Source organism: Corticium candelabrum, chromosome 12 (assembly GCF_963422355.1).
Source record: "Corticium candelabrum chromosome 12, ooCorCand1.1, whole genome shotgun sequence".
NCBI lineage: Eukaryota > Metazoa > Porifera > Homoscleromorpha > Homosclerophorida > Plakinidae > Corticium > Corticium candelabrum.
In genome coordinates this window covers 2,354,406-2,376,564 of record NC_085096.1, presented here as the reverse complement: position 1 = coordinate 2,376,564, position 22,159 = coordinate 2,354,406, and the positions used below count along the sequence as shown (strand labels likewise).

Below are 22,159 nucleotides of genomic sequence, written 5' to 3'. Positions count from 1 at the left end.
AGAAGGTGGCTTCGAGAGGATAACTGGCTTCGCTATGGTAAATCAAGGGATGACAAGGGTGGTGGTGTCTACTGTGCATTTTATTTCTGACTTCTGATGAGATGAGATCTCTTCACCTTGGCGTATTCATTAGAACCCCGTTTGTTAATTACAACAAATCCAAAGAGATTCGTGGTAGACATGCGACAACGGAATATCATTCACGAGCTGTTGATCGGGCGTACCACTTTAGGATGCATTATTCCAATCCTGAAGCAAGAATTGACAACAGAATGACAGATATTAATGCCAGAAACTACAAATTCAACTTAGAAGTTCTGCCTACCATCGTTGAAGCTGTTATTATGTGTGGAAAGCAGAGGATCGCCTTGCAAGGTCGTAAGCAAGATAAAATCAACTTTGACAGTCCTGCAACATGAAACGAGGGAAATTTTATTGCATTGGTAAGGCTGCTTGCTGGCACCAATTCTTGCTTGGATCAGCATCTCAGGACTGGACCTGCAAATGCAAAGTACATCAGTAAAAATATTTAGAACGAAATATTAGAGATTGCTGCTGACCAGATTCGAGATTTCTACAGAGAATGCTTGAGGGAATGTGCACACTTTTCAGTTGTAGCAGACGAGGTTACATCTCATGGGCAAGAGATATTGTCAGTTTGTTTACGGTTCTTAGAAGTTCAAAAAGGTAACTTTGAGCTGAAGCCAAAGAAACATGAAGTCTTGCTGGATTTCGCCTTTCTTCAAAGGATAACTGGGGAATCTATTGCACAGGGTATCCTATGTGTTCTTGAAGAGCATAAGATTGACATCAGGAATTGTCGAGGACAAGCGTTAAAGTCAACTTCAACAAAACGAATATGTTAGGAAACTGGATCTCATCACATGATTTGAGTGCATCAACAAGCTTTGTTGGAACTTCATCTGATTACTTCCATTTCCGGACCCACATTCGATACTCAATGGAGAGCATGTCGTGATGAGGCAAGTCGTCTTTGAAATAATCAGCAGCTTGACTGAGTGTTTCTGGAAAGTCATCATGAGATTCAGAAGCAACCTTACTTGAAACCAAATGAAGCAAGCCGTGAATTAATTAACCAAGTACTGGTTTCCAGAAAATCTGTTGTCAAGCTCCCTTATGACATGAGATAGGAACTCATTGTACATGGTTACACAATAATACTGCTCTGCATTGCATGTTTCAATGTTGCTTCGATGAGACTGTCGCCTTGCAATGCGCGGTTTGGTCAACTCAAAATCTTCACCATGGAGATCTTGTCCTAACTTAAGACTTTCGGCAAAGATTTTATTGAATTCTTGGACACAGTCCTCTCTCATTTTCTGTAGGACTAGTTAAACGTACTGACTGAACCTGCTTGTAGGCATACATGACATCAGATGCTTGCATTTGAAGCTTGACTGTGAGGCCTTTGAGAAATTGCAAGATTTCAAGGAGAATCTTGAAGCAAACTGAGAAAGAAGGTGACTGAAGCTGATACAGATAGCCATTCGCCTTTGTGATTGTATTGCCATCCCTGCCCCAATCAGTACCAAAGTCTTTGTGTTGTCCTGGAGAAACCATAGCTTGCAGAGATGTGTGAAGTGCAGGTAACAACTCAAGAAAGACTGTGTATGAATCAATACGTTGAACCCACCTTGTTCTACAGGTGTCTTTGAGCTTTCGGGCCTTGGCTTCTGGAAGGAATTTATCCATTGTCTTATCAAACAGTCATTGCCTTTTGGGAGAGAACGCGAAGAACCTTGCAATTTCTCCGATGTACGCCTCAACATTCATGAATGCTTGGATCTTACATGCAGACACTACAACAAGATTCAATTGATGAGCAGCACAGTGGAAATAGGCAGCCTTTGGAGCTTGCTGTTGAATAACAGCACTACACCCTGATCTTGCTCCAGACATGTTACTGGCTCCAACGTAGCACTGCCCTCGCATATCACTTGGTGACAATCCAACTGTCTGTATCCAGTTTAAAATTGCTGCAGCAATATTCTTTCCTGTGATCCTTTCTACTGAGACAAAGGCAATGAATACTTCCTTCACAGTACCATAATAGACGTAGCGAAGGAAATTGAGAGCTGCTCTTTGTTTGAAATATCAGTGACTTCATCAACAATGACAGTGTAGTATTTGCTCTTCTTTACCTCTGCTATGATTTCGTTGCAGATGTACTTGCCAAACACTTCAATCAATTTGTTTTGAATCGTTTTGGATGTGTATCTAGCATTTCTTGGAGAGTTCTTAGATGTTCAGAGAGAATATTGTCAGTTTCAGCCCTAAAGCATACAAGCTCAATGAAATTCCCTGGGTTTGAGTGTTCATACTCAGTATCCTCCCAGTTGAAACAATCATCACGATGACCACGAAACGCTATGCCTTGTTTTCCACACAGCAAAACTATTTAACAGAGACGAAATCACTTTCTTGTTAGCCTCCATCCGCTTCCGAGCCTCGGATACAAGCACTGTGTCAATAGCTTGTGATGGGTTACTATAACAATCCAAGAATGCACTCATCTTTGCCAGAGAAGCAAGATGGTAATCAAGCTTGTCATGAGCTAGCGTCCTGTCAGATAGTTTTCGCCATGTTCTGAAAGGTGCAGTCACGAATTGACCTGTAGAATGTCCATCAGGTAACTCCGGAGCAAAAAAATCCACAGGCTCGGCAGAATGCCCCATCCTCTGCACGACTGAAATAGAGCCAAGGATATTTCTTAAACGAGCTTGGTGTAAAGTGGCGATATTGTTTAGAAACAGCACAGTACGTCTTTGGGTAATAGGAAGGATCAAGATTTGGCTCAGATGTAAGCAATTGGTATTTACGTGTCGGATCCAAGTCATTTAACTTCTGGTTTGCTTTTTTCAACAGTGCTCCAATATCGTCAGGAGGGAAAGCAGTGCTCGACTCAACTTGGGACAGAGTGGTGGCTCAGGGTGACATTCGACTTGGACCTGTAAACATTAAAATTAATCGGTGTTGTGATAGTTTGTATTCTATTTGCAGCTACATGTATGTAACTTAATATTTGAATTTAAGATTAATACTATTTATAATCTACTTACCAGAAGCATCTGGGGCCAACCAAGGGTCTTCTGTTACACAGTTTTGTGATGGCGAACCTATATCTACACTTGAGTGTGACTCTCCCTCAGACTTGGTCAGTAAATGGTAATCCATTGAATTTTGTCAAACGCTATTGTAAATAGTATAGATGCAAATTTGTCATCTGCCTTTAGCTACTCTGCTCCTTTTGGAGAAGAATGAAGTGATAGGTGTAGCAGCATGTCCCTTCATTTTGAAGTATTTGTTGACGACTTCACGGAATCAGTAGATGCGTGGGATTGTAGAATGAAGTTCTCTGAGCATGAGCAGATCTTATGGCCTTGATCTACCGTCCTTTTGCGCGCTTACAACAAGCCTACAGTAACACGATCTCGGCAACCCGGCGAAAGGACTGGACCGTGGACCTGGTAGTTTCGAAACTTAGCTAGCTGTCTTTAATTAAATATACTGTTGAGTAACTCAGTTTATACAGTAACACAGTAACAAAGAACAGGTATTTTTGTATTATAATGAAAAATCAAATCTGAAACAGTAATGCTCAGCTCAAAGGGGGGAGATCTATAGACCCCATAGACCCAGCCTGAATCCGCCACTCTAGAGACGACGGCAGTAGATAGCCTCGCGCAGCCAAACTCTACGGTCGCGTCATACATACATCGCCTTGACATCTACAACACCGCTTTTTGCGATCGTAGTTGTCTATTCCGCGTCTATATTGACCATACATGCATCCTAGGAGTCATTTCAAGATCGACCTTTCTCTCCAAATACTTCTTTTGTTCGATACGTATACGGTTCGAGACGAGTCAAAGACTTTCCGTGCTCGGTGGGCATTTAATAGTAGACGTATGCAGTCAACACTAACACAATTCTTCACGGTTCTCGCCTTTATTGCACTCGCATCAAGCAAATCGGGTGTCCGATACTAGAAAACAAGACCCGCCCCTCTTCTTGCATTCAATTGAGCTTCCTGAAGAGCAACGTGGAAAGCTTCCGATCTGTTGTTATCACTGCGAGTAGAAGAGACATGTACCTATTATTTCAAGGTGCAGACAGTGAACTGTGGTACCGTCGAAAGCAAAAACCGGCGGTTGTCCGATATTTGATAGGCGTGTCCGATATCCGGGAAAAGCAGCGGAAGTTCTATTTTGTTGCCGTGAACAGCAATAAGCCAAGTGATCAAGCTGAATTTAGCAGGTCGTGTTACCGTGTGACTACTCTCTACATTCATGCCTTAGATACAAGAAATATTCCTCTGGTTTCCGTACGCCAGTGTCCGATATTGGGGAGTGTCCGATAATTGATATTAGACTCTACCTCTTGTAACGAATCGGCGTGCCAAGTTTTGGGATTCTACGCTATAGTTTTGCCAACTTAATAGAAGAAGAAGGCTCGTAATGGCGTCCGTACTGTCTTCGCGCAACGGTCGGACGTCGACTGCGCCGGAAGTTCTCGGCAAGTTGCAAGGTTGTTTGGAAACATGCAAGTGAGCTAGACGTAAGCTACAGACACTGTTTCTACATTTTAAGAGACGAATGGAGCTAGTCATGTTGTACCGTCTCCTAGGAAGGAATACCGGAAGTGCAGAGTTACTCAAGAATGCACGTCGATTTGAAGCTGAAGCCAGGAGTTTTGAATATTGTCACTTTGCAGACGTAGCAATTGATGATGAAATGAAATTTTAGGGGGAAGAGTTAATAGAAATAATTTTTTCATAAAATCGGTCTGGGTAGGAGTCAGGGCCTATAATTATTAATTAATTTATTTTGTTCACATTGGTAATGATATTGGCCGTGCACTACATTAGAAAGTGTTATCTATTTTGATCTTCTTGTTGAAGTGGAGTGGGTCATATATGTTGTGTCCACACTGTGTGTGGCTTTCCGTCCTCCCTATCACAGTTATCCTGTCATTCTTAGGACACAAGGTTCTGTTTCTGTTTTCTTGTTACAGCGCTACGTAGACACACTAGAGAACAAACGTTCTATCGCACATATCAAATATCTATGATGCTAATTAACCACATACTGTGCTAGCTGTAGATAAGGGTAGGTGTCATACACTATAGTACACAATAATCGTGCATATTACGCTTAGTAAGCTATAAATTTATTAACTAACTAAAACCTAGAACCAGAGTGAGCTGTCAAGTGCCTTGCAGATTTTTATGGAGTTCCAGTTGATTGTGGAGTTTCAGCTGGTTGTGGAGGTCCAGTTCCTTGTTCTTCAGCTGGTTGTGGAGGTCCAGTTCCTTGTTCTTCAGCTGGTTGTGGAGGTCCAGTAACTGCTGGTTGTGGAGGTCCAGTTCCTTGTTCTTCAGCTGGTTGTGGAGATCCAGTTCTTTGTTCTTCAGCTGGAGGTGAAGGTCCAGTTTCTTGTGTTTCAATTAGTAGGTGCTTGTGAAGCTTGAACAGGTGGTACAGCGTTGATACAGAATGGATTCTGAAGAATATAGCAAGTGGATAGAAAATGAGCATGATCCAAGTCCACTTTTCTTGACCAAAAAGATTATTTTCCAATTCGTTCAGCTTTTTCAGTGAAGCTGGACTGTACAGACTGCGATAGTGTCCTTCTAAATCAATTGTGTCCAACAACCACATTCCAAAATTAAAAAAAAGCAAAACTAAAGCTAAATAACCAATGTTAAGAACGCCACCCACGTGCTTCACTTCTTTGGGTTTTCGATGAAGAGCCATTGCAATGAAACAAGACTGGATTGCTGCCTGTAGAACCCATGTCGCTGATGTTGTCAACTTTAGCCATGCATACTTATTATCGTCCTGTTTGCCACTCAAATAGTAGACAGCGGAAGAAAAGCTTGAGATGCATAATCCAAACACTCCCAACATTGAAAAGTATAGTAAAATTTCATCAATGCCAGTGTTAGAATCTTTTCTATCATTTGACTTCAAAAAGCACACACCACACAGGCAGAGAACGGCTGAAAAGAGAATCACCATAATGTTAAAACCTTGAAATATATGAGCCGAATAATTCTTAGTAGTAAGGAAGTGTAATAATATGATGACAAAACCATAACATCCTAGGATGACCAGTCCAACGGATATTGCTGTAGTTGGTTTCAACTTTCTTGTTTTAGAATAATTGTTGGAGTGCTCATGGGAATCTCTAGAGTGGTTGGGACTCTCATCGCTTTTGTTAGCTGCTATCCAAAATTCTGCTAGCATTGCTGATGACGTCAAAGTAAATTCTAGAAAGAATGGGTAGAGATACACACTTGCCTTCTTGTACATGTTGGACAGCTCTTCATTACTTGACAAACAGTCGCAATAAAACATATTTGAATTTGAGTGTGATTTATTAGATGCAGCAATAGCTTCAGCAAACTCTATCTTACTTTCTAGAAACGTTGTAAGGTAGAGTACTATGAGTGTTACCACCGTCCAACAGAGACCAAGACCATGTGAAACGTGTTTGTAGAAGATTGGGTAATGACGACAGCAGCCAATGAACACAGTCAGCATGAGAATGTAGAAACACTTAGTGAAGGCGTAAACTCGAGACATTCGATGGGAACATTCGTAGGCGTACAGAGCCATTATCTGATATATACTGAGTAATGTACCTCCTGTAGCGAAGAATACGAGCCCGTATATCAAGTAGTCTCCAACATGATTGACAGTCTGGAGATTAGTGTTACTCCTTCTTCTCTTTACAACGAAAATGACAGAAGCAATAGTCATCCACACACTAGACACTAGCATGGAAACAAAATTGTAGATGTTTGTTAGGACAAATAACCGATGAAGACTGCTCTTTGAATCGTTTTCGTGACTAGAATCGTTAGAGTGTTGTTTGTGCGTAGAATCTCGTTCGTACTGAGAAACTCTTGCAAACAAATAGACTTGCAAACTTCCTCCTACGACCAGCATAAACACAACAACAACAGCTAGCAACATTCGCGTTTCAGGGGAAGTGTGTTGGCTCTGCTGAGGTTGGTTTGCTGCTGAGCCGCTTTGAGGATCAGCGACGAGAAGTAGCTCTCGAGAGCCTCCACTTTCTGTTCGCTCCATATCTCTAGAGATAGTGCGCTTGACGTCACAACCACGTGATATCCCGGAAGTCGCCATCCTAGGGGCAAGCGTATTAGCATGGTCTAGAGTTGTTGTGTTTTTTAGCCGGGCCGAGAAGGGTCGCGGTTTTTTGCATTGACGGTTTCTTGCATTGACGGTTTTTTGCATTGATGGTTTTGTGCATTGACGGTTTTTTGCTGTGACGGTTTCTTGCATTGACGGTTTTTTGCATTGATGGTTTTTTGCATTAACGGTTTTTTGCATTAACGGTTTTTTGCATTAACGGTTTTTTGCTGTGATGGTTTTCTGCTTGTAACACCGTGTAATATTGTGACGAGTTTCTGCTTTTTTTAGTGTGGCGATCCAGTTTCTGCTTGTAAAATTTAAGTACCGTGACTGTGTCGTGTTCTACGACTCTGTTAGGTATTACCTAGTACACACACGAGAGGCTGCGGTTCCACGTGGCTCTATTGTCAGACTCACACCACGCACCCTCAAGTTACACAGTACCCGTATCTACCTGCTACTATATATAGTCCATATATACTCTACATCCCTTTTTCTTTAAACACAAAAAAAAACAAAAAAAAAAACTGCAACACAACCATCTAGACGTTCAGTCATTATACAGTACTGTCAGTTTTTTTTTTTTTTAGCTACGTAACATAGTCTTGAAGATACTTTGGACTCTTCACCACTCGTCCACTTCTGGTAGTTCTCGTTGAGTTGTCTTGGGAGGTAGTGGTAGATACTGGCCGGTTCTCTATCTGTCTCTTCGGTGTTTTCGTAGTCTTTGACTGTACAACTTGCTGAGGTGCATGGTTGTCATTCCTTCCTCCTGCTGTGTCCTTTACCTGCTGGGTAGGAATCCTCACTGGTTCTTCCTTGACCTTCCTCAGATGAACCCTATTGCGTCTCAATTCTTTACCATGTTCCGTCAAGATTCCATAAGATCTATTGGGTAGCACATTAGTCACTACTGCCTTCGGCCACACTACGTCTCGTTTCTGTGTTAGTGGCTGTACTCGTACCGTATCACCTGGACGCAATTGTGGCAAATCTCGAGCGTTTCTGTCGTAATTCGCCTTTTGTTTCTCTTTGTTGACCCGCTGATGGTCACTCTCATCTGGATTCATCTTTGGTTCAAGAAGACTAGCTTTCGTCGGAAGAAGGGTGCGTGTTCTCCTATTGAACAGTCGTTGTGCTGGACTTGTGGCAAGTCCTTCACTCGGGGTGTTCCGATAATCAAGTAATGCTAGGTAAACATCTGTACCTGCTTCTCGCGACTTCTTGAGAATTCTCTTGGCTACTTTAACTGCATTTTCAGCTTTTCCGTTACTCTTCGGATATCCTGGACTTGCAGTATTATGTTGAAAATTCCATACGTCTGCAAAATGAGCAAATTCTTGTGACTGAAATTGCGGCCCATTATCGCTAAACAAGTGCTCAGGAATTCCGTGTCTAGCAAATTGTTGTTTCAATGATTTGATCACAGACTTCGACGTTGTTTCATATAGTCGCTCCATCTCAAGAAAATTGCTTTGGTAATCTGATATTACCAAGTAGTGCTTGGACCTATACTCAAACAAATCAACTCCAACTTTCACCCAAGGTCGTTCTGGGACATGGTGCGATACTAGTGTCTCCTTAGATTGCTTCACTGGATACTTGTTGCATTCTTCACATGACTCTATCTTGTCTCTTATCTGTCCTGTCATGCCTGGCCACCAAATACTTTGTTTTGCACGACGAATGCATTCATTGATGCCCAAGTGCGTCGAATGTACTCTGTCTAGCATATAGGATCGCAGTTGATCCGGGACTAGAAGTCTGTCTCCACAAAAGACTAGTCCATTCTGTACTACCAGCTGATCACGAACACCAAAATAAGGGGTCAGTGCTCTCGGTATCTGCTTCTTGTGATCTGGCCATCCTGAAAAAATCATTTCCTTTAGCTGCTTAATACCATCATCCGCGATTGTTGCCTGTCTAATCTTTTGTACCGTTTCAGGTTTCAAAGATAGCAAAGCATTGTCTTGTTCCTCATCTGCGTCTATTGCCATAATATCTTCCCGATTAGTCTCTTCTCTAGATCTTCTGTCACTCTCTACTGGTGCTCGGGATAGAGTGTCTGCTAAATGCATATCTGTTCCTTTCTTATATCGAATGGTGATGTCATACCGCTGTATACGTAACAACATACGTTGAAGACGTTTTGGCGCTGCCTGCAACGGCTTCTTTGCAATCACCTCTAGCGGTTTGTGGTCGGATTCCACATCTACTGCACGACCATAGGTATACTGATCAAACCGTTCGAGTCCGTAAACTATCGCTAACAATTCCTTTTCTATTTGCGCATAGCGCTCCTCCGCATCTGTGAGTCGTCTGCTAGCATACGCTACAGGTTGCCCGTTTTGCATCAACGCAACACCGAGTCCAACACTGGACGCATCACATTGTAGCGTAACACTATCTTCAGCTGAAAAATATCGAAGAACTGGAGCGGAACTAACTACTGCTTTTATCTGCTCAAAAGCTCTCTCTTGCTGATTCGTCCATTTCCACTCCACGTCTCTTCTGGTCAATTGATGTAGAGGTTCACTAATGTCAGTTAGATTCCGAAGGTATTTGGCAAGATAAGTTACTACTCCTACCAAACGACGAACTGCTGCCACGTCATTCGGTCTGTCCATTGCTAGAATAGCTTTCACCTTTGCTGGATCTGGTCTCACACCTTCCGTGGTCAAGATGTGACCCATGTATGGAACATTCGTCTTTCTTATGCTAAGTTTGTCTCGGTTTAAACGCACTCCTCGCTCCTGACAACGTCTCAAGAGCTGTTTCAGCTTCTTCTCATGATCTGCTACTGCGCTCTCTTCAGTATCTCCAATGCCTGCGATCAGAATATCATCTGCAATGGCCCACACACCATCAATGTCAGTAACCATTTCGTGCAGTCTCCGTTGGAAAACTTCTGGCGCTACGGAGATGCCAAACGGCATACGTTTGTAACAATATCTACCAAACGGGGTACCAAACGTCGTCAGCTCCCTTGACTTCTGATCCAGTTCAATATGCCAAAAACCACTTTTTACGTCAGCCACCGTAAAAACTTTAGCATTTGCTAACTGCGGTAGGATATCATCCAGGACTGGTATCTGATACCGCGATCTCTTCAGCGCTCGATTCAGAGGTTTGGGGTCTAGGCAGATCCTGATGGTACCGTTCGCTTTCTTCACGGCCACCATACTAGACATCCATTTGGTCGGTCTACTTATCTTTTCTATTACTCCAGTCCGCTCTAGTTTGTCTAATTCAGCTTTCAACGGTTGTCTCATCGCTACAGGAACACGTCGTACGGGAATCTGAACCGGTGTCACTGTCTCATCTATGTCAAGTTGTAACGGCTGTCCTAACGATCCAACTTTGCCGTCAAACACTTGCGGATATCGCTCACTAACATTCTCTACCGTCATGAGATCCTTGTCTGTTTCTACAGCGGGGTGTGTAGACGGAGCATCCAACAGCTGTATTCGATCATACTGCACTGTCACTAATTGCATTTGTTGCGCCGCACGTGAACCCAAAATAGAGACTGCTGCTCGATCAACTACTACGAAATGCGCACGGTAGTTTCGATTATTTCTAGGATTCTTCAATCGGAGCGTACAGCGTCCTACGGGAGTCACCTTCGAACGATCATAGAGGGTTAGAACCTGAGGGGTAGACTCCAGTTTGACATGTTTTGGCACATCAGCTCTCCGTATCACATTACACGAGGCACCGGTGTCAACTTGAAACTGTACCATCGACTTGCCTTCCAACAGCATTGTTGCCATGATCTGTGGTCTGTACTTCGCTGTCCTAACTGCATTGACATCATGCTGCCCTGTCAGAGTCAGCGTCATGAGCTCTTCTGCCTCATCACTACTTACAGATTCCTGCGCACAGTGTACACGCGACTTCACGCTTGGCTGACTACGGCACTTCCGCGCACAGTGATTTAGTTTGCCACACTTGCTACACTGCTTTCCGTTCGCTGGGCAGTTCACGCGTCCCTTTGCATGCTGCAAACCACAATACTGACATTCAGTCTTAGCGCTCACCTTCACTGTGTCTTTAGACTGATATCTCTTTGACTTCACTTTGGAGGACTTGGGTACGTACTGCTTCTGCACCCTGTGTACTTCAGTATCTGCTCCGCTCATCGTCTTGGCCCTCTTCTCGGTAGCCTCATACGCCCTGCATAGATCAACACAGTCTGCTAATGAGAGATTCTTTCTTTGCAGGAGTTGTTTACGCAACCCCTGATCATGCACACCACACACGATTCTATCACGGATCATGTCGCTTTCTTGGTCACCAAACCGACAACGTTGAGCTTGCTCTCTCACCGACGTTAGAAATTTGTCAAATGGCTCACCATGATTCTGCCGCCTCTGATCAAGGACAAAGCGTTCGTACGTAACATTTGCTTCACCCACGCAATGCGCTTCCATTAGCTCAATCACTCTTGCCATATCCGTCTTCTCCGCCTCCTCTGCGAATGGTAAGCTATTGTATATGCGCAACCCTGCTCTACCAATGCATGTGATAAACGACGCAAGCCTGTATTCATCTGGCTGCGACGTCATCCGCGTCACGGTCTCGTACGATCTCCAGAGTTGGCTCCATTCACGCCAATTCTCTGCCAAATTACCTTTTACCTGAAGTGGTCCAGGACTGGGAAAGGTCGCTTGAACTAGCAGTTGAGCCGCTGCGCATGCAGCTCCAGCTGCAACGTCTTCCGTGTCGTCACCTTGCCGGTCGGGCACTACCCTGGCTTCCAGCTCAGCGCCGCTTCGTGGACTGTCTTCAGTACTCATAGCGCTAGCACTCCTGACACCATGTGTCGTGTTCTACGACTCTGTTAGGTATTACCTAGTACACACACGAGAGGCTGCGGTTCCACGTGGCTCTATTGTCAGACTCACACCACGCACCCTCAAGTTACACAGTACCCGTATCTACCTGCTACTATATATAGTCCATATATACTCTACAGTGACGATTGTGTCTGCTTGTAATCCGTACTGCACATGCAGTGACAAGCTACTGCCGTGATACTGTGGCTGTTTGTATTTACGTTGCTAGTCTAAAATTGTTAGAGAGAACTGCTATAGCTGTTGTAGGGTGCCAATACCATCTCGCCCACGCATTTCTCACGCATTTCTCACGCCTCCTCCCCGCAATGTTTTCTTTCTGACGACACTCACTCAGTGATTGTTCAAAGGGAACGGTCTGAGACGTGCAAATGGCTCGCTAGATTTGCTACTTTTAGGGAGATGTAGTTTCTTGCTGAGTTTCGTGGCTGTTTACGAGCAATTTGTGTAGAACTCTGCAAGAACATGTCGTGTAACACGCACGTTTCCTGGCAACCATTTGCCACCTAAGTCTGATATCCAACACCTGGCTGCTCTGTAATTCAATCTAGCTAAGTCAGCCAACACCTTCACACGGCCAATACGCCTGCGCAACTTAGTTTGCACGTGCTCAGTCACGTGGAATTGTGCGATCGCCAACATACCATCACTTCCTGTGAAACGCTTTCCATTTTCATTCTTTCTTCTATGTCTGAATGACAATAAGCGAACAACGTGCAAGAAAGTAAGTGCAGACGTTCATACCACGTTTCTAAATGAGTCACACTTCCATGATAACTACAGAGGTCGTTTTCACTGTTATCTCACATCTCCGGGTTTTTGCAGATACAACAATGATCGCAAACAAGACTCATGTGAGACACCACAGCCACCGTTGCTCGGCTTTTGTGTACGCCTCGTAGAAATAACGGTACAGATTCGAGTCTTTTGACACGTGACTTGGCTCCTAGCTGCCTGAAAATGTGGTCAGTTGAGACTGAACTTGTCTACAAGGGTGCGTCCACCCTGTTTCTCGATGCAAAAGGTGCAGGCCAATGGGTAACCGATGAGAAAACAAGAACGGAGATCATGCATGAGACATTGTCGTCGACATGCACGAACCTCTCTGCTGGGAACAACAGTATGAAACACGTCATACAGCCGACGATTGCAAACACAGACACATGCTGCTACTCACGTCTGCAAGCCATATGAAGGAATTGACCGCAAGGACAGGCTAGCGTACACATGTACACAAGACTCTATGGTCTCCTGGAGAACTTAATTTGCAAGGATCGACTGCAGATATGTACGAGCGACGACCTAATCAACGTCAGAGACAGGGAACGCGGACAAATAAGTTATGGTGACACAAGAACGGAAGCATGGTCATTTTATACTAAAATAGCACTAAAATATGACAAGCTGGCCTAGGTCACGTGCCTAGAGAATAAAAACAAACAAACAAACCTGACTCCGCCATCTTTGGGTCTCGATTCTTCCATTACGGCGAGGCGTACATCGGTAGGATCTCCCACGAACTGAATTCTAGTAAGCACAAATAACTGGATTACAGCGAAAGTCCTCGCAAAACCCGGAGAACCCGGCAAAACAGGAGGACGAGAAATGTGTTGTTTCACATGCTACAAAGGCCTTCGAAATTTCCAGAGATCTTCTTCAGATAGCGACACTACCCGATTGTGTGGTCATACCCTAACAAACAGCCTAGGCTTTCTGCAGTATCTGTGTGCAAAAGCCGATTCACGTCACTCGAGCAAAACCGGTCATTTTTAACTGAGCATGCGCAACAACTGAGTTGCGCGGCCTCGCATGGTTGAAATGGACGTGCCTCAACACACTGCACATGTTTCTACATGTTTCTATATGTTTCTTACTTTATCAGCTAATTAGACAACGCAGAACAATCTCAAATACAACAAAACTATCAATCTATTCTAATGTCATGTCAACAACCCGTATGTACTAGACATCAGTCTGAATCCAATCATTCGTAGCCACAAATATTTCAATGTTGATACAACAATTCAATCGCTGGATGACCATCTAGTCGAAAGCCGTTTGCATGAGCTATGAGACGCACTAGAACACGAGTTTCGCCACGAAACCAGACACGAAACCAGACCTCTTCCTGTCGCCAATTATCAGTCGTACAGACGTCTCCTATGGCGTGCGATCTCTGCCAAAACTCCTACAACGCAAACAGACTGCTGTAGTACAACGCAAACAGACTGCAGTAGCACAGCGCAAACAGACTGCGGGAGTACAACGCAAACAGACTGCGGTAGTACAACGCAAACAGACCTCGGTTATGGCGTGCGATCTCTGCCAAAACTCCTACAACGCAAACAGACTGCGGTAGTACAACGCAAACAGACTGCAGTAGCACAACGCAAACAGACTGCGGTAGTACAACGCAAACAGACTGCAGTAGCACAACGCAAACAGACTGCGGTTGCACAACGCAAACAGACTGCGGTTGCACAACGCAAACAGACTGCGGTAGCACAACGCAAACAGACTGCAGTAGCACAACGCAAACAGACTGCGGTAGTACAACGCAAACAGACCTCGGTTGCACAACGCAAACAGACTGCAGTAGCACAACGCAAACAGACTGCAGTAGCACAACGCAAACAGACTGCAGTAGCACAACGCAAACAGACTGCAGTAGCACAACGCAAACAGACTGCAGTAGCACAACGCAAACAGACTGCAGTAGCACAACGCAAACAGACTGCAGTAGCACAACGCAAACAGACTGCAGTAGCACAACGCAAACAGACTGCAGTAGCACAACGCAAACAGACGTCGGTTGCACAACGCAAACAGACTGCAGTAGGTGCGTGACCATTCGTCCATTCCATTTTCAAATTTCCGGCAACAATTGAATATTGAATTAGAAATTGAAAATAGCCTAGAAGTTGCTTGCAATTTCAATATTCAATTCTATTAAAAATTGAAAATTGATTGATCGACGGACTATAATTATTTACAGATTAAAACGAATATTGAAAACACACTTTTTTAACCAATTTTCTTTTTCAATGCAATGGAATATTGAAATTGCAAGCACGTTAGTTCAATTTTCAATGTTAAATTCAATATTCAATTTAATTTAAAAATTAAATATTAAATTTTGAATTGGCGTGGCCAATTCGTCCATTCCATTTTTAATTTTTGAAACAAATTGAAAATTGAATGTCAAATTAGAAATTGACTGGCGTTGCTTGCTCTTACAATATTCCATTACATTGAAAATAGAAATTGATTGAAGACCAATTGTCATTTCAATATTCGTTTACTTTGCAAATAGATTCAATCTTTCCATCCGTCCAATTTTCGTAAATTATGAATATTAGATTAGAGCCTCCGATGCAATTTTCTTTCTCCGTACTAAATGTAAATAGAAAGTTACCCGCAGCTGCTAGCGCGAGCCATATCTCATAAACGGCATTATGACACCGCGCGGGCGGTTGCCGGTGACTTCAATATTCAATTCTATTGAAAGACGAAAGTTGCGTCTAGCTTAGCCACGCCCAGCCACGCCTCTGGCACGCATGCAATGTAATGCAATTAAGAGATTCATGAGAAAGCCTCAACTGGCACGCGACCGACCTCTCACAACAAGTTGGTAAGCACTTGCACCTGGCTCTCGTCAACCGTCACGCTCAATCGTGAGACATTCCTTGCGGCGATGAGCGAGGGAAGCCCGTGGCATGAAGGCACGCGTCTAGGGCATCTATAATCAACGAGATCAACGTCTAGCCTACACTGGAAAGTTGACGTCTAGTCGATTTGGAAAGACTTCAAGCAACTATCTAGCTAGAAGACATTTGCGTGGATCATCTAGACCACGCCTCTAAACATCTGACGGGGAAGCCCCAGCCGGTATCTATCATCTCACGATATAAAATTAAGTGTAGTGGAAAACTTCGAAAATTCTGTAAGCGCCGCAAGCTCTGTATCTAGTAAAGTCTGTTTGCGTTGTGCTACTGCAGTCTGTTTGCGTTGTGCTACTGCAGTCTGTTTGCGTTGTACTACAGCAGTCTGTTTGCGTTGTGCTACTGCAGTCTGTTTGCGTTGTACTACCGCAGTCTGTTTGCGTTGTGCTACCGCAGTCTGTTTGCGTTGTACTACAGCAGTCTGTTTGCGTTGTGCTACTGCAGTCTGTTTGCGTTGTACTACCGCAGTCTGTTTGCGTTGTACTACAGCAGTCTGTTTGCGTTGTGCTACTGCAGTCTGTTTGCGTTGTACTACCGCAGTCTGTTTGCGTTGTACTACAGCAGTCTGTTTGCGTTGTGCTACTGCAGTCTGTTTGCGTTGTACTACCGCAGTCTGTTTGCGTTGTAGGAGTTTTGGCAGAGATCCCCTTCCCATTACATCACTCCCGAATAAGTCCCCTAGTTAAAGGGCCACTGACACGCAAAAATGGAATATTATTTTAAAATTCTATACGATAGTTCTAAAGGCGTACATACCTGGAAAAATAGTTTTAGATTTTTAAAGTTAAAGTTTATACGAGAACATTGCGCTGCAATGTGCTTCCGGTTTGGTGCATCCACTTTCGTAGCCTCGAACTTCCAGACCAGAGAGCGCGCGAAGCGCGCGAACTCTAGTCTGGACCAAGTCGATACTAAAATGATTTCGGAAATAGCCCTTCTTAGCTAATCAGCTTCTACAACCCGAATCTCGGTTGCAAATTCTGATTGGCTTAGCAATGATTGGTTATGCTAAGTGCACTAGCACCTGATTGCGCGCGTGTGAAATCCTCGTGGGCGGCTAAGTGCACGCCAGAACATTGACAAGACTCTGCATGCCAGAACAATGATTAGACTCTGCACACACACATCTTAGTTTTAGTTTCAGCTTCAGTTCTTTGATATTTTCAAGCTTGCGGTGAGAGAACATGCACAGCAGCGTCGCTAGACCATCACCTTTGACAACTGGTCGAGCGGTAGTCTCGCTAGTCGAGCGGTTAGACTAGCTAGCGGTCTGCCGAAGAATCAAAGAGTCCTCGTTTCATGCCGTCCACCAAGATATCGCCGCAAACACTGCAGACGTCTCTTCTTTGTTTGTGAGATCTCATGGCATTTACAAATGATATGTTGATCTAGGTAAAACGATCCTACGCTGTTAGACACCATTTAGCATCGCTTTTTATAAATACTTCCGAAATCATTTTAGTATCGACTTGGTCCAGACTAGAGTTCGCGCGCTTCGCGCGCTCTCTCGTCTGGAAATTCGAGGCTACCACTTTCGAGCAGTAGATTCGGGGCGTGTGCATATGACGTCAAGGCGAGAACGGATGTCGTGTTAGCGCAAAACGTATTGATGGCTAGCCAAGCGAGCGAACGCAACCGAGCAAGCAGCTTTAGCGACGAAGACAGTAGGCATTCTCAAGAAAGCTTTGAGCGATCGTACGCTTCAGCAGGTAAGATCGGTAGCTGGCAAAACGTCATTGCTTTCGGTAATTCAGCCAGGGAATCGTGTTGTTGCGTGACGGTCAGAAACGCTCTGTGTGCGTAGAACATTTGGTATCGTCTGGAGAAGATTCTGATGGCTCGGAAAATGAAGAAAATGAAACGGTAGAGCCCTACATGTTTGAGCCAATCGCAAGTGAAACTCCTTCACCTGAAGAACCGGAAGACGAGCGAAACGAAAGACTACTTGATCTGTCGTGGCATTAAATAGGTTTAGGGTACATTGATGTACGAATTCTCTTTGGTTAGGTGTAGCTGTGGTTGCTGTACCATAATGAGCTCTGGTTTAGAGTGAGTGTTGCCAAGACATCATGAGAGTACTTGACAAAATAGGAGAACTTGAGGAGCCGGTCGCCTGCATTACTGAATACCTAGGATTCTCTAGCGTCTGCCTTGACGTGTGGGTTCTGCAGACTGCATATTACCACTATCAGCAGGACTATGGTGTTGAAGCTGATCCTCCACCAATTCATGAGTCATTAGAGAAACTAAAACAACAATGCTGATTCATGAATGTATTTTTGCTGCACAGGAGATACAGATATACTTCTTACCGACAATTAGCAAGGTGGTGTTGGGGTACATTGGGAAGAAACATACGTGTTATACTTTCTGCCTGTGCAGTTACAAAGGTTAAAGAGACATTTCCTTTATTACAGTTCACAGGGTTCCGCTACCCACAATTGTAGTTGTCCTTGTGCTCTCAGCACTAGAAATATTTATTACTGTAATAGAAATCTAGTTTGATGTTCCACAACTGCTTGCTCTTTCTCAGGATGATGAAAGCTGCTGCAGAGTGGAGGTGGTGTATCAGTTAGTCTCTGAGCACTGTCAAGTGGATCATTAATAATAACTGTTAATAACTGACGAAACAGGTCTTGTACATATCCTGTGATCAAAAGTTTAACGGTTATGAATATTATAAGACATCATACTTTTTGTACTTATGAGATTACCATATGAGATATCAGCAGGAACTTTTCTTACTATGTAGTCTCCTTTCTTATACTTTGGGTATTTGAGGACGTATCTTTTTGCTCCATGCTTTGTTGTTGCTTGTTTCCTGTTGTTGTTCTCGTTGTAGTGCAGTGCTGCTAGGTGGAGTCTACATCATAACAAAAATATAATGACCCATGCCTCATACTAGTAGGTCACCATGCTATATAGATAGAATTTGCTTGCAACGTCATCCATACCTTGCCAGCATTCCTTGATAGGAGAAGGCGGTGGACTTGGGTGCGAAGTGAATGGCAACACTATGAAAGGCTTCGAGGCAGGACGTTTGGTACATAGGTGATAACTTGGCCACATTAGAAACAAACATACGGTTAACTATAACCTTTCAATCTTGAGACTGACCTTCGTGTCTGGATAATGATAATAATGACATTAAAATCAATACCTTAGACGTGCAAAATTGGAATGCTTACTCGGTTTAAACCATTTCTTCTTTCGTTCCAGACCTGTAAGATGGCCATGTTCACATGAAGGAAATACCTCCCCATGTCCATCATGAACGTTGTGAATATGGTTAGAAACTGAAAGCCACTTTTCTTTTATTTCGTCACCAATCCCACTTGGGGTTGACATGGCACACCAATAAAGATGGTTTACAAGGCTCTTCATCCATTCACCAGCAAGTTCACATTCCTTTTCTTTTGTCAAGTTTTCAATCTTCCTTCGAAATGCTATGTACAAATAGGATCATAAGTTTATTTGCACAGACAAATATGTCTAGTAATATTTGTATATTTGCAAGATGCTAAACATCATAGCGGTGATCTGTGGCAGGAAGGTTCTCTCTAACCCATTTGGCAATCTGTCTGTGTCGATCAGTCACAAGTAGTCCAACTTCAAACTCCTGTTCATGCAGGAAGTTGATACCTCGAATTAACCCTTCGATCTCCATGTGATAACTCCCCTTCACTTCATTGCTCTGTTGAGTACAGACATGGATATAACCATACACAAAAACACAACATCTGCATGCTGACATGCTCACGCGAGCACACACACACACACACACACACACACACACACACACACACACACACACACACACACACACACGTTACATTCAAATACATACATAGTAATCCAGACAAACAAATATGCACACTAACATCATAGCAGTGTCTGCCATACCTGCACCAGCTGAACGTCAATTACTGCATGTTTATGCAGCTCCATTACAGTCTAGGACCCATACTTTGCAGTGACCTGGGCTATCAGCCCTACCATCACCACCAAGGATAAGTTTTCTGTGTTCACTTTTTAGCTCAGCAAGCAGTCTAGACTGATGGTGCTCCCAAACAGACCAAACTGTTGGCTGCAGATATACAGACTGGTGGCGAAAAATAGTTCGAGTAGAAATGGATGGACAGCCAAAAAATTCCAATACACGTAGTGTCTTGGATGGTGAAGCACCAGCAAACAAAATAAATGCAGAGAGAATGATGTTGCCAGCAGGTGTATTTCTCACGAATGGTTGACTTTCCCAATGACGAATGTGCCCACACTGACACTGTTGTTTTACATGTAGAACTGTTCCTATGGTTGTTTTAGTTATGTTGGTTGTGGTACTGCTGCGGTTTTCACATTTCTCAAACAAACTGATTATTGCGTCTTCAAACACAAAATACTTTTTCTGCAGATTAAGAGGTACATGCACTTGTCTTTCAAAATCCGTATTATGTTTATGGACATATTCCTGACTATAAGAACAGTAATGACCATTACTAGAATAATAGTTCAACAAAAGGTAACATAACAAACCTTCCATAATCAGTTTCAATTTCTGTTTCAGTCTCAATTTCTGTTTCTACTTCTGTGACTTCTGTCTCACATGTCCTTCTTGCCTTAAAATCACTGACATTATCACAAATATCTGTTGCAGCATGTAGCAGTGCAGTGTGCAATGGTGGTGCAGATATAAGAGAGCACTGGACATCGACCTCTCGCATTACTGGCTATTTCAGTGCTTGTACCCCTGTGCAATACTTTATTATTGGTACATAATGACATCACGTTATCACTACTGTACCTCTAGTCCTAGTAGCAGGTTGAACCTGTATTTTCACGTCTTTTGTGGCCACTCTCTCAGTTTGGATTCCCACGCCTTTCATGAACTTTTGAACATTAAACTTTTATTAATTAAACTAAAAACTGATATGTGCGTACTTGATCAATTTCCTCTTCATTGGTGTCCATATGGTCGTCACTGCTGTCCATAGTATGATCATTGGTAGTTTCCATGTTGTCAAACTCGCTGTCTGCAGTTAGAAGATTCTGTACCACCTTAGAAATTGTTAATTCATCACTAGATTTACAAGTCCAAATAAAACCTACTCTTATTCTTTCGCGTTTTTATATGCCAATCTCTTCTTTCTTGGCGGTTCCAACTGCTCAGCCCTCGGCGCACTGTCTCCGTCGTTGCTACACATGCTGCTGCTAGTCCTCTCGAACAAAGTTGGTAGAGCGTTTTGCTTCAATTTTGGAGCGCGTAAGCCTAGACCAAACTGTTCGTACAGCCCTGCTCGATCTTCGAGACAGTCTGCTTCAAAATGGCGACTGCAAAAGACGGAAGAATCACTTGGGCCTTCCCAGCGATCTCTCGTTCTTCTCACTTGTTCCCCCATTTTCGTCTTCTTTCAGGGTCTTTCGGAAATTGAAAAAGACTTACGCCTTTCTTAGCAGTCTTATCACAGAATGCTGCGACACATCGTTTAACCATTCTCGACGTAGAGCAAGCCCGAGTCTTGTACGTTAGCAATAAACTTTGCGCTAACACGACATCCGTTCTCGCCTTGACGTCATATGTACACGCTCCGAATCTACAGCTCGAAACCGGATGCACCAAACCGGAAGCACATTGCAGCGCAATTTTCTCGTATAAACCTTAACTTTGAAAATCTAAAACTATTTTTCCAGGTATGTACGCCTTTAGAACTATCGTATAAAATTTTAAAATAATTTTTGATTTTTGTTTGTCAGTGGCCCTCTAATTAGTAGTCTGGCTATATATACCTTCCTTAGCATACTATTGCTGGTGGCCATCCAGCATGGTGAGCAGGGCCGGATTTAGGAATTTTTGAAAGAGGGTGTTCACCTGGTAGCAATTATTTATAGCATTACTAATTTTCTCTTTTCTAATAAAATTATATGAAATTATTGGACCACGCCTATTGCAAAAGAGGGGTTTCAACCCCCTGAAACTCCTATGTATTCGGCCCTGAAAAGTAAGCACGTTTTGCATAAATGCTAAGTGAGCTGCTAAGTTGTCTTACAGACACAGCTAAATTTTTTAGTGTACCACATTCACAAATGACAACCCCTTGCACAAGTAAACAACGTTTACAAGTTACCTAGCAAAAAGAAACTGCCGTGCAGGCTATATGCAAGCTCTCGAACTGACGCCACAATCAAAAGGCTGTAAAGAGCAACAATGCCATATTCAAAATATGCTTTGTTTTTATACAATGGCCACAATTTGTATAGCTATAGACATCTAGATGGCTGGAAGCTATCAAGAGTGTACGCTGAAATACATGCAGACGTCACTATCCGATGGTCAGCTTTCCAGACTTGTTTTTGCAATACCTATGTGGTAAGGTAACAATACAGTATTAGTTAACTATAGATA

General features: G+C 43.3%; 3 protein-coding genes across 3 annotated transcripts; all 3 read right to left on the bottom strand.

Annotated features, from left to right (window-relative positions):
• Positions 1–1,305: 1,305 nt before the first annotated feature.
• On the bottom strand, positions 1,306–2,696 carry LOC134188331 (uncharacterized). The gene is made up of 3 exons (XM_062656526.1): positions 2,395–2,696; positions 1,812–2,101; positions 1,306–1,625 (listed from the first exon to the last, which is right to left on the bottom strand). The coding sequence occupies exons 1-3, from the start codon at positions 2,694–2,696 to the stop codon at positions 1,306–1,308; spliced, it is 912 nt and encodes a 303-aa protein (XP_062512510.1).
• A 2,343-nt stretch (positions 2,697–5,039) lies between these two features.
• LOC134188356 (proton channel OTOP1-like) lies at positions 5,040–6,135 on the bottom strand. Its single transcript, XM_062656549.1, has one exon. The coding sequence runs from the start codon at positions 6,039–6,041 to the stop codon at positions 5,247–5,249; it is 795 nt and encodes a 264-aa protein (XP_062512533.1). The 5' UTR covers positions 6,042–6,135; the 3' UTR covers positions 5,040–5,246.
• A 1,416-nt stretch (positions 6,136–7,551) lies between these two features.
• On the bottom strand, positions 7,552–9,099 carry LOC134187963 (uncharacterized protein K02A2.6-like). The gene has a single exon (XM_062656144.1). It carries the CDS (start codon positions 9,059–9,061, stop codon positions 7,772–7,774), a length of 1,290 nt encoding a protein of 429 aa, XP_062512128.1. The 5' UTR covers positions 9,062–9,099; the 3' UTR covers positions 7,552–7,771.
• Between the last annotated feature and the right edge of the window lie 13,060 nt (positions 9,100–22,159).

Bases quoted from the DNA above. Each gene is read 5' to 3' on its own strand.
- LOC134188356 (XM_062656549.1), bottom strand. From the start codon at position 6,041: ATGGTGATTCTCTTTTCAGCCGTTCTCTGCCTGTGTGGTGTGTGCTTT.
- LOC134187963 (XM_062656144.1), bottom strand. From the start codon at position 9,061: ATGATTTTTTCAGGATGGCCAGATCACAAGAAGCAGATACCGAGAGCA.
- LOC134188331 (XM_062656526.1), bottom strand. From the start codon at position 2,696: ATGGGGCATTCTGCCGAGCCTGTGGATTTTTTTGCTCCGGAGTTACCT. The intron at 2,102-2,394 runs GCATAGCGTTTC...TTTCAAACAAAG, and splicing joins TTTGCTGTGTGGAAAACAAG to AGCAGCTCTCAATTTCCTTC. The intron at 1,626-1,811 runs GTAAGATCCAAG...ATTCATACACAG, and splicing joins TCTTGTTGTAGTGTCTGCAT to TCTTTCTTGAGTTGTTACCT.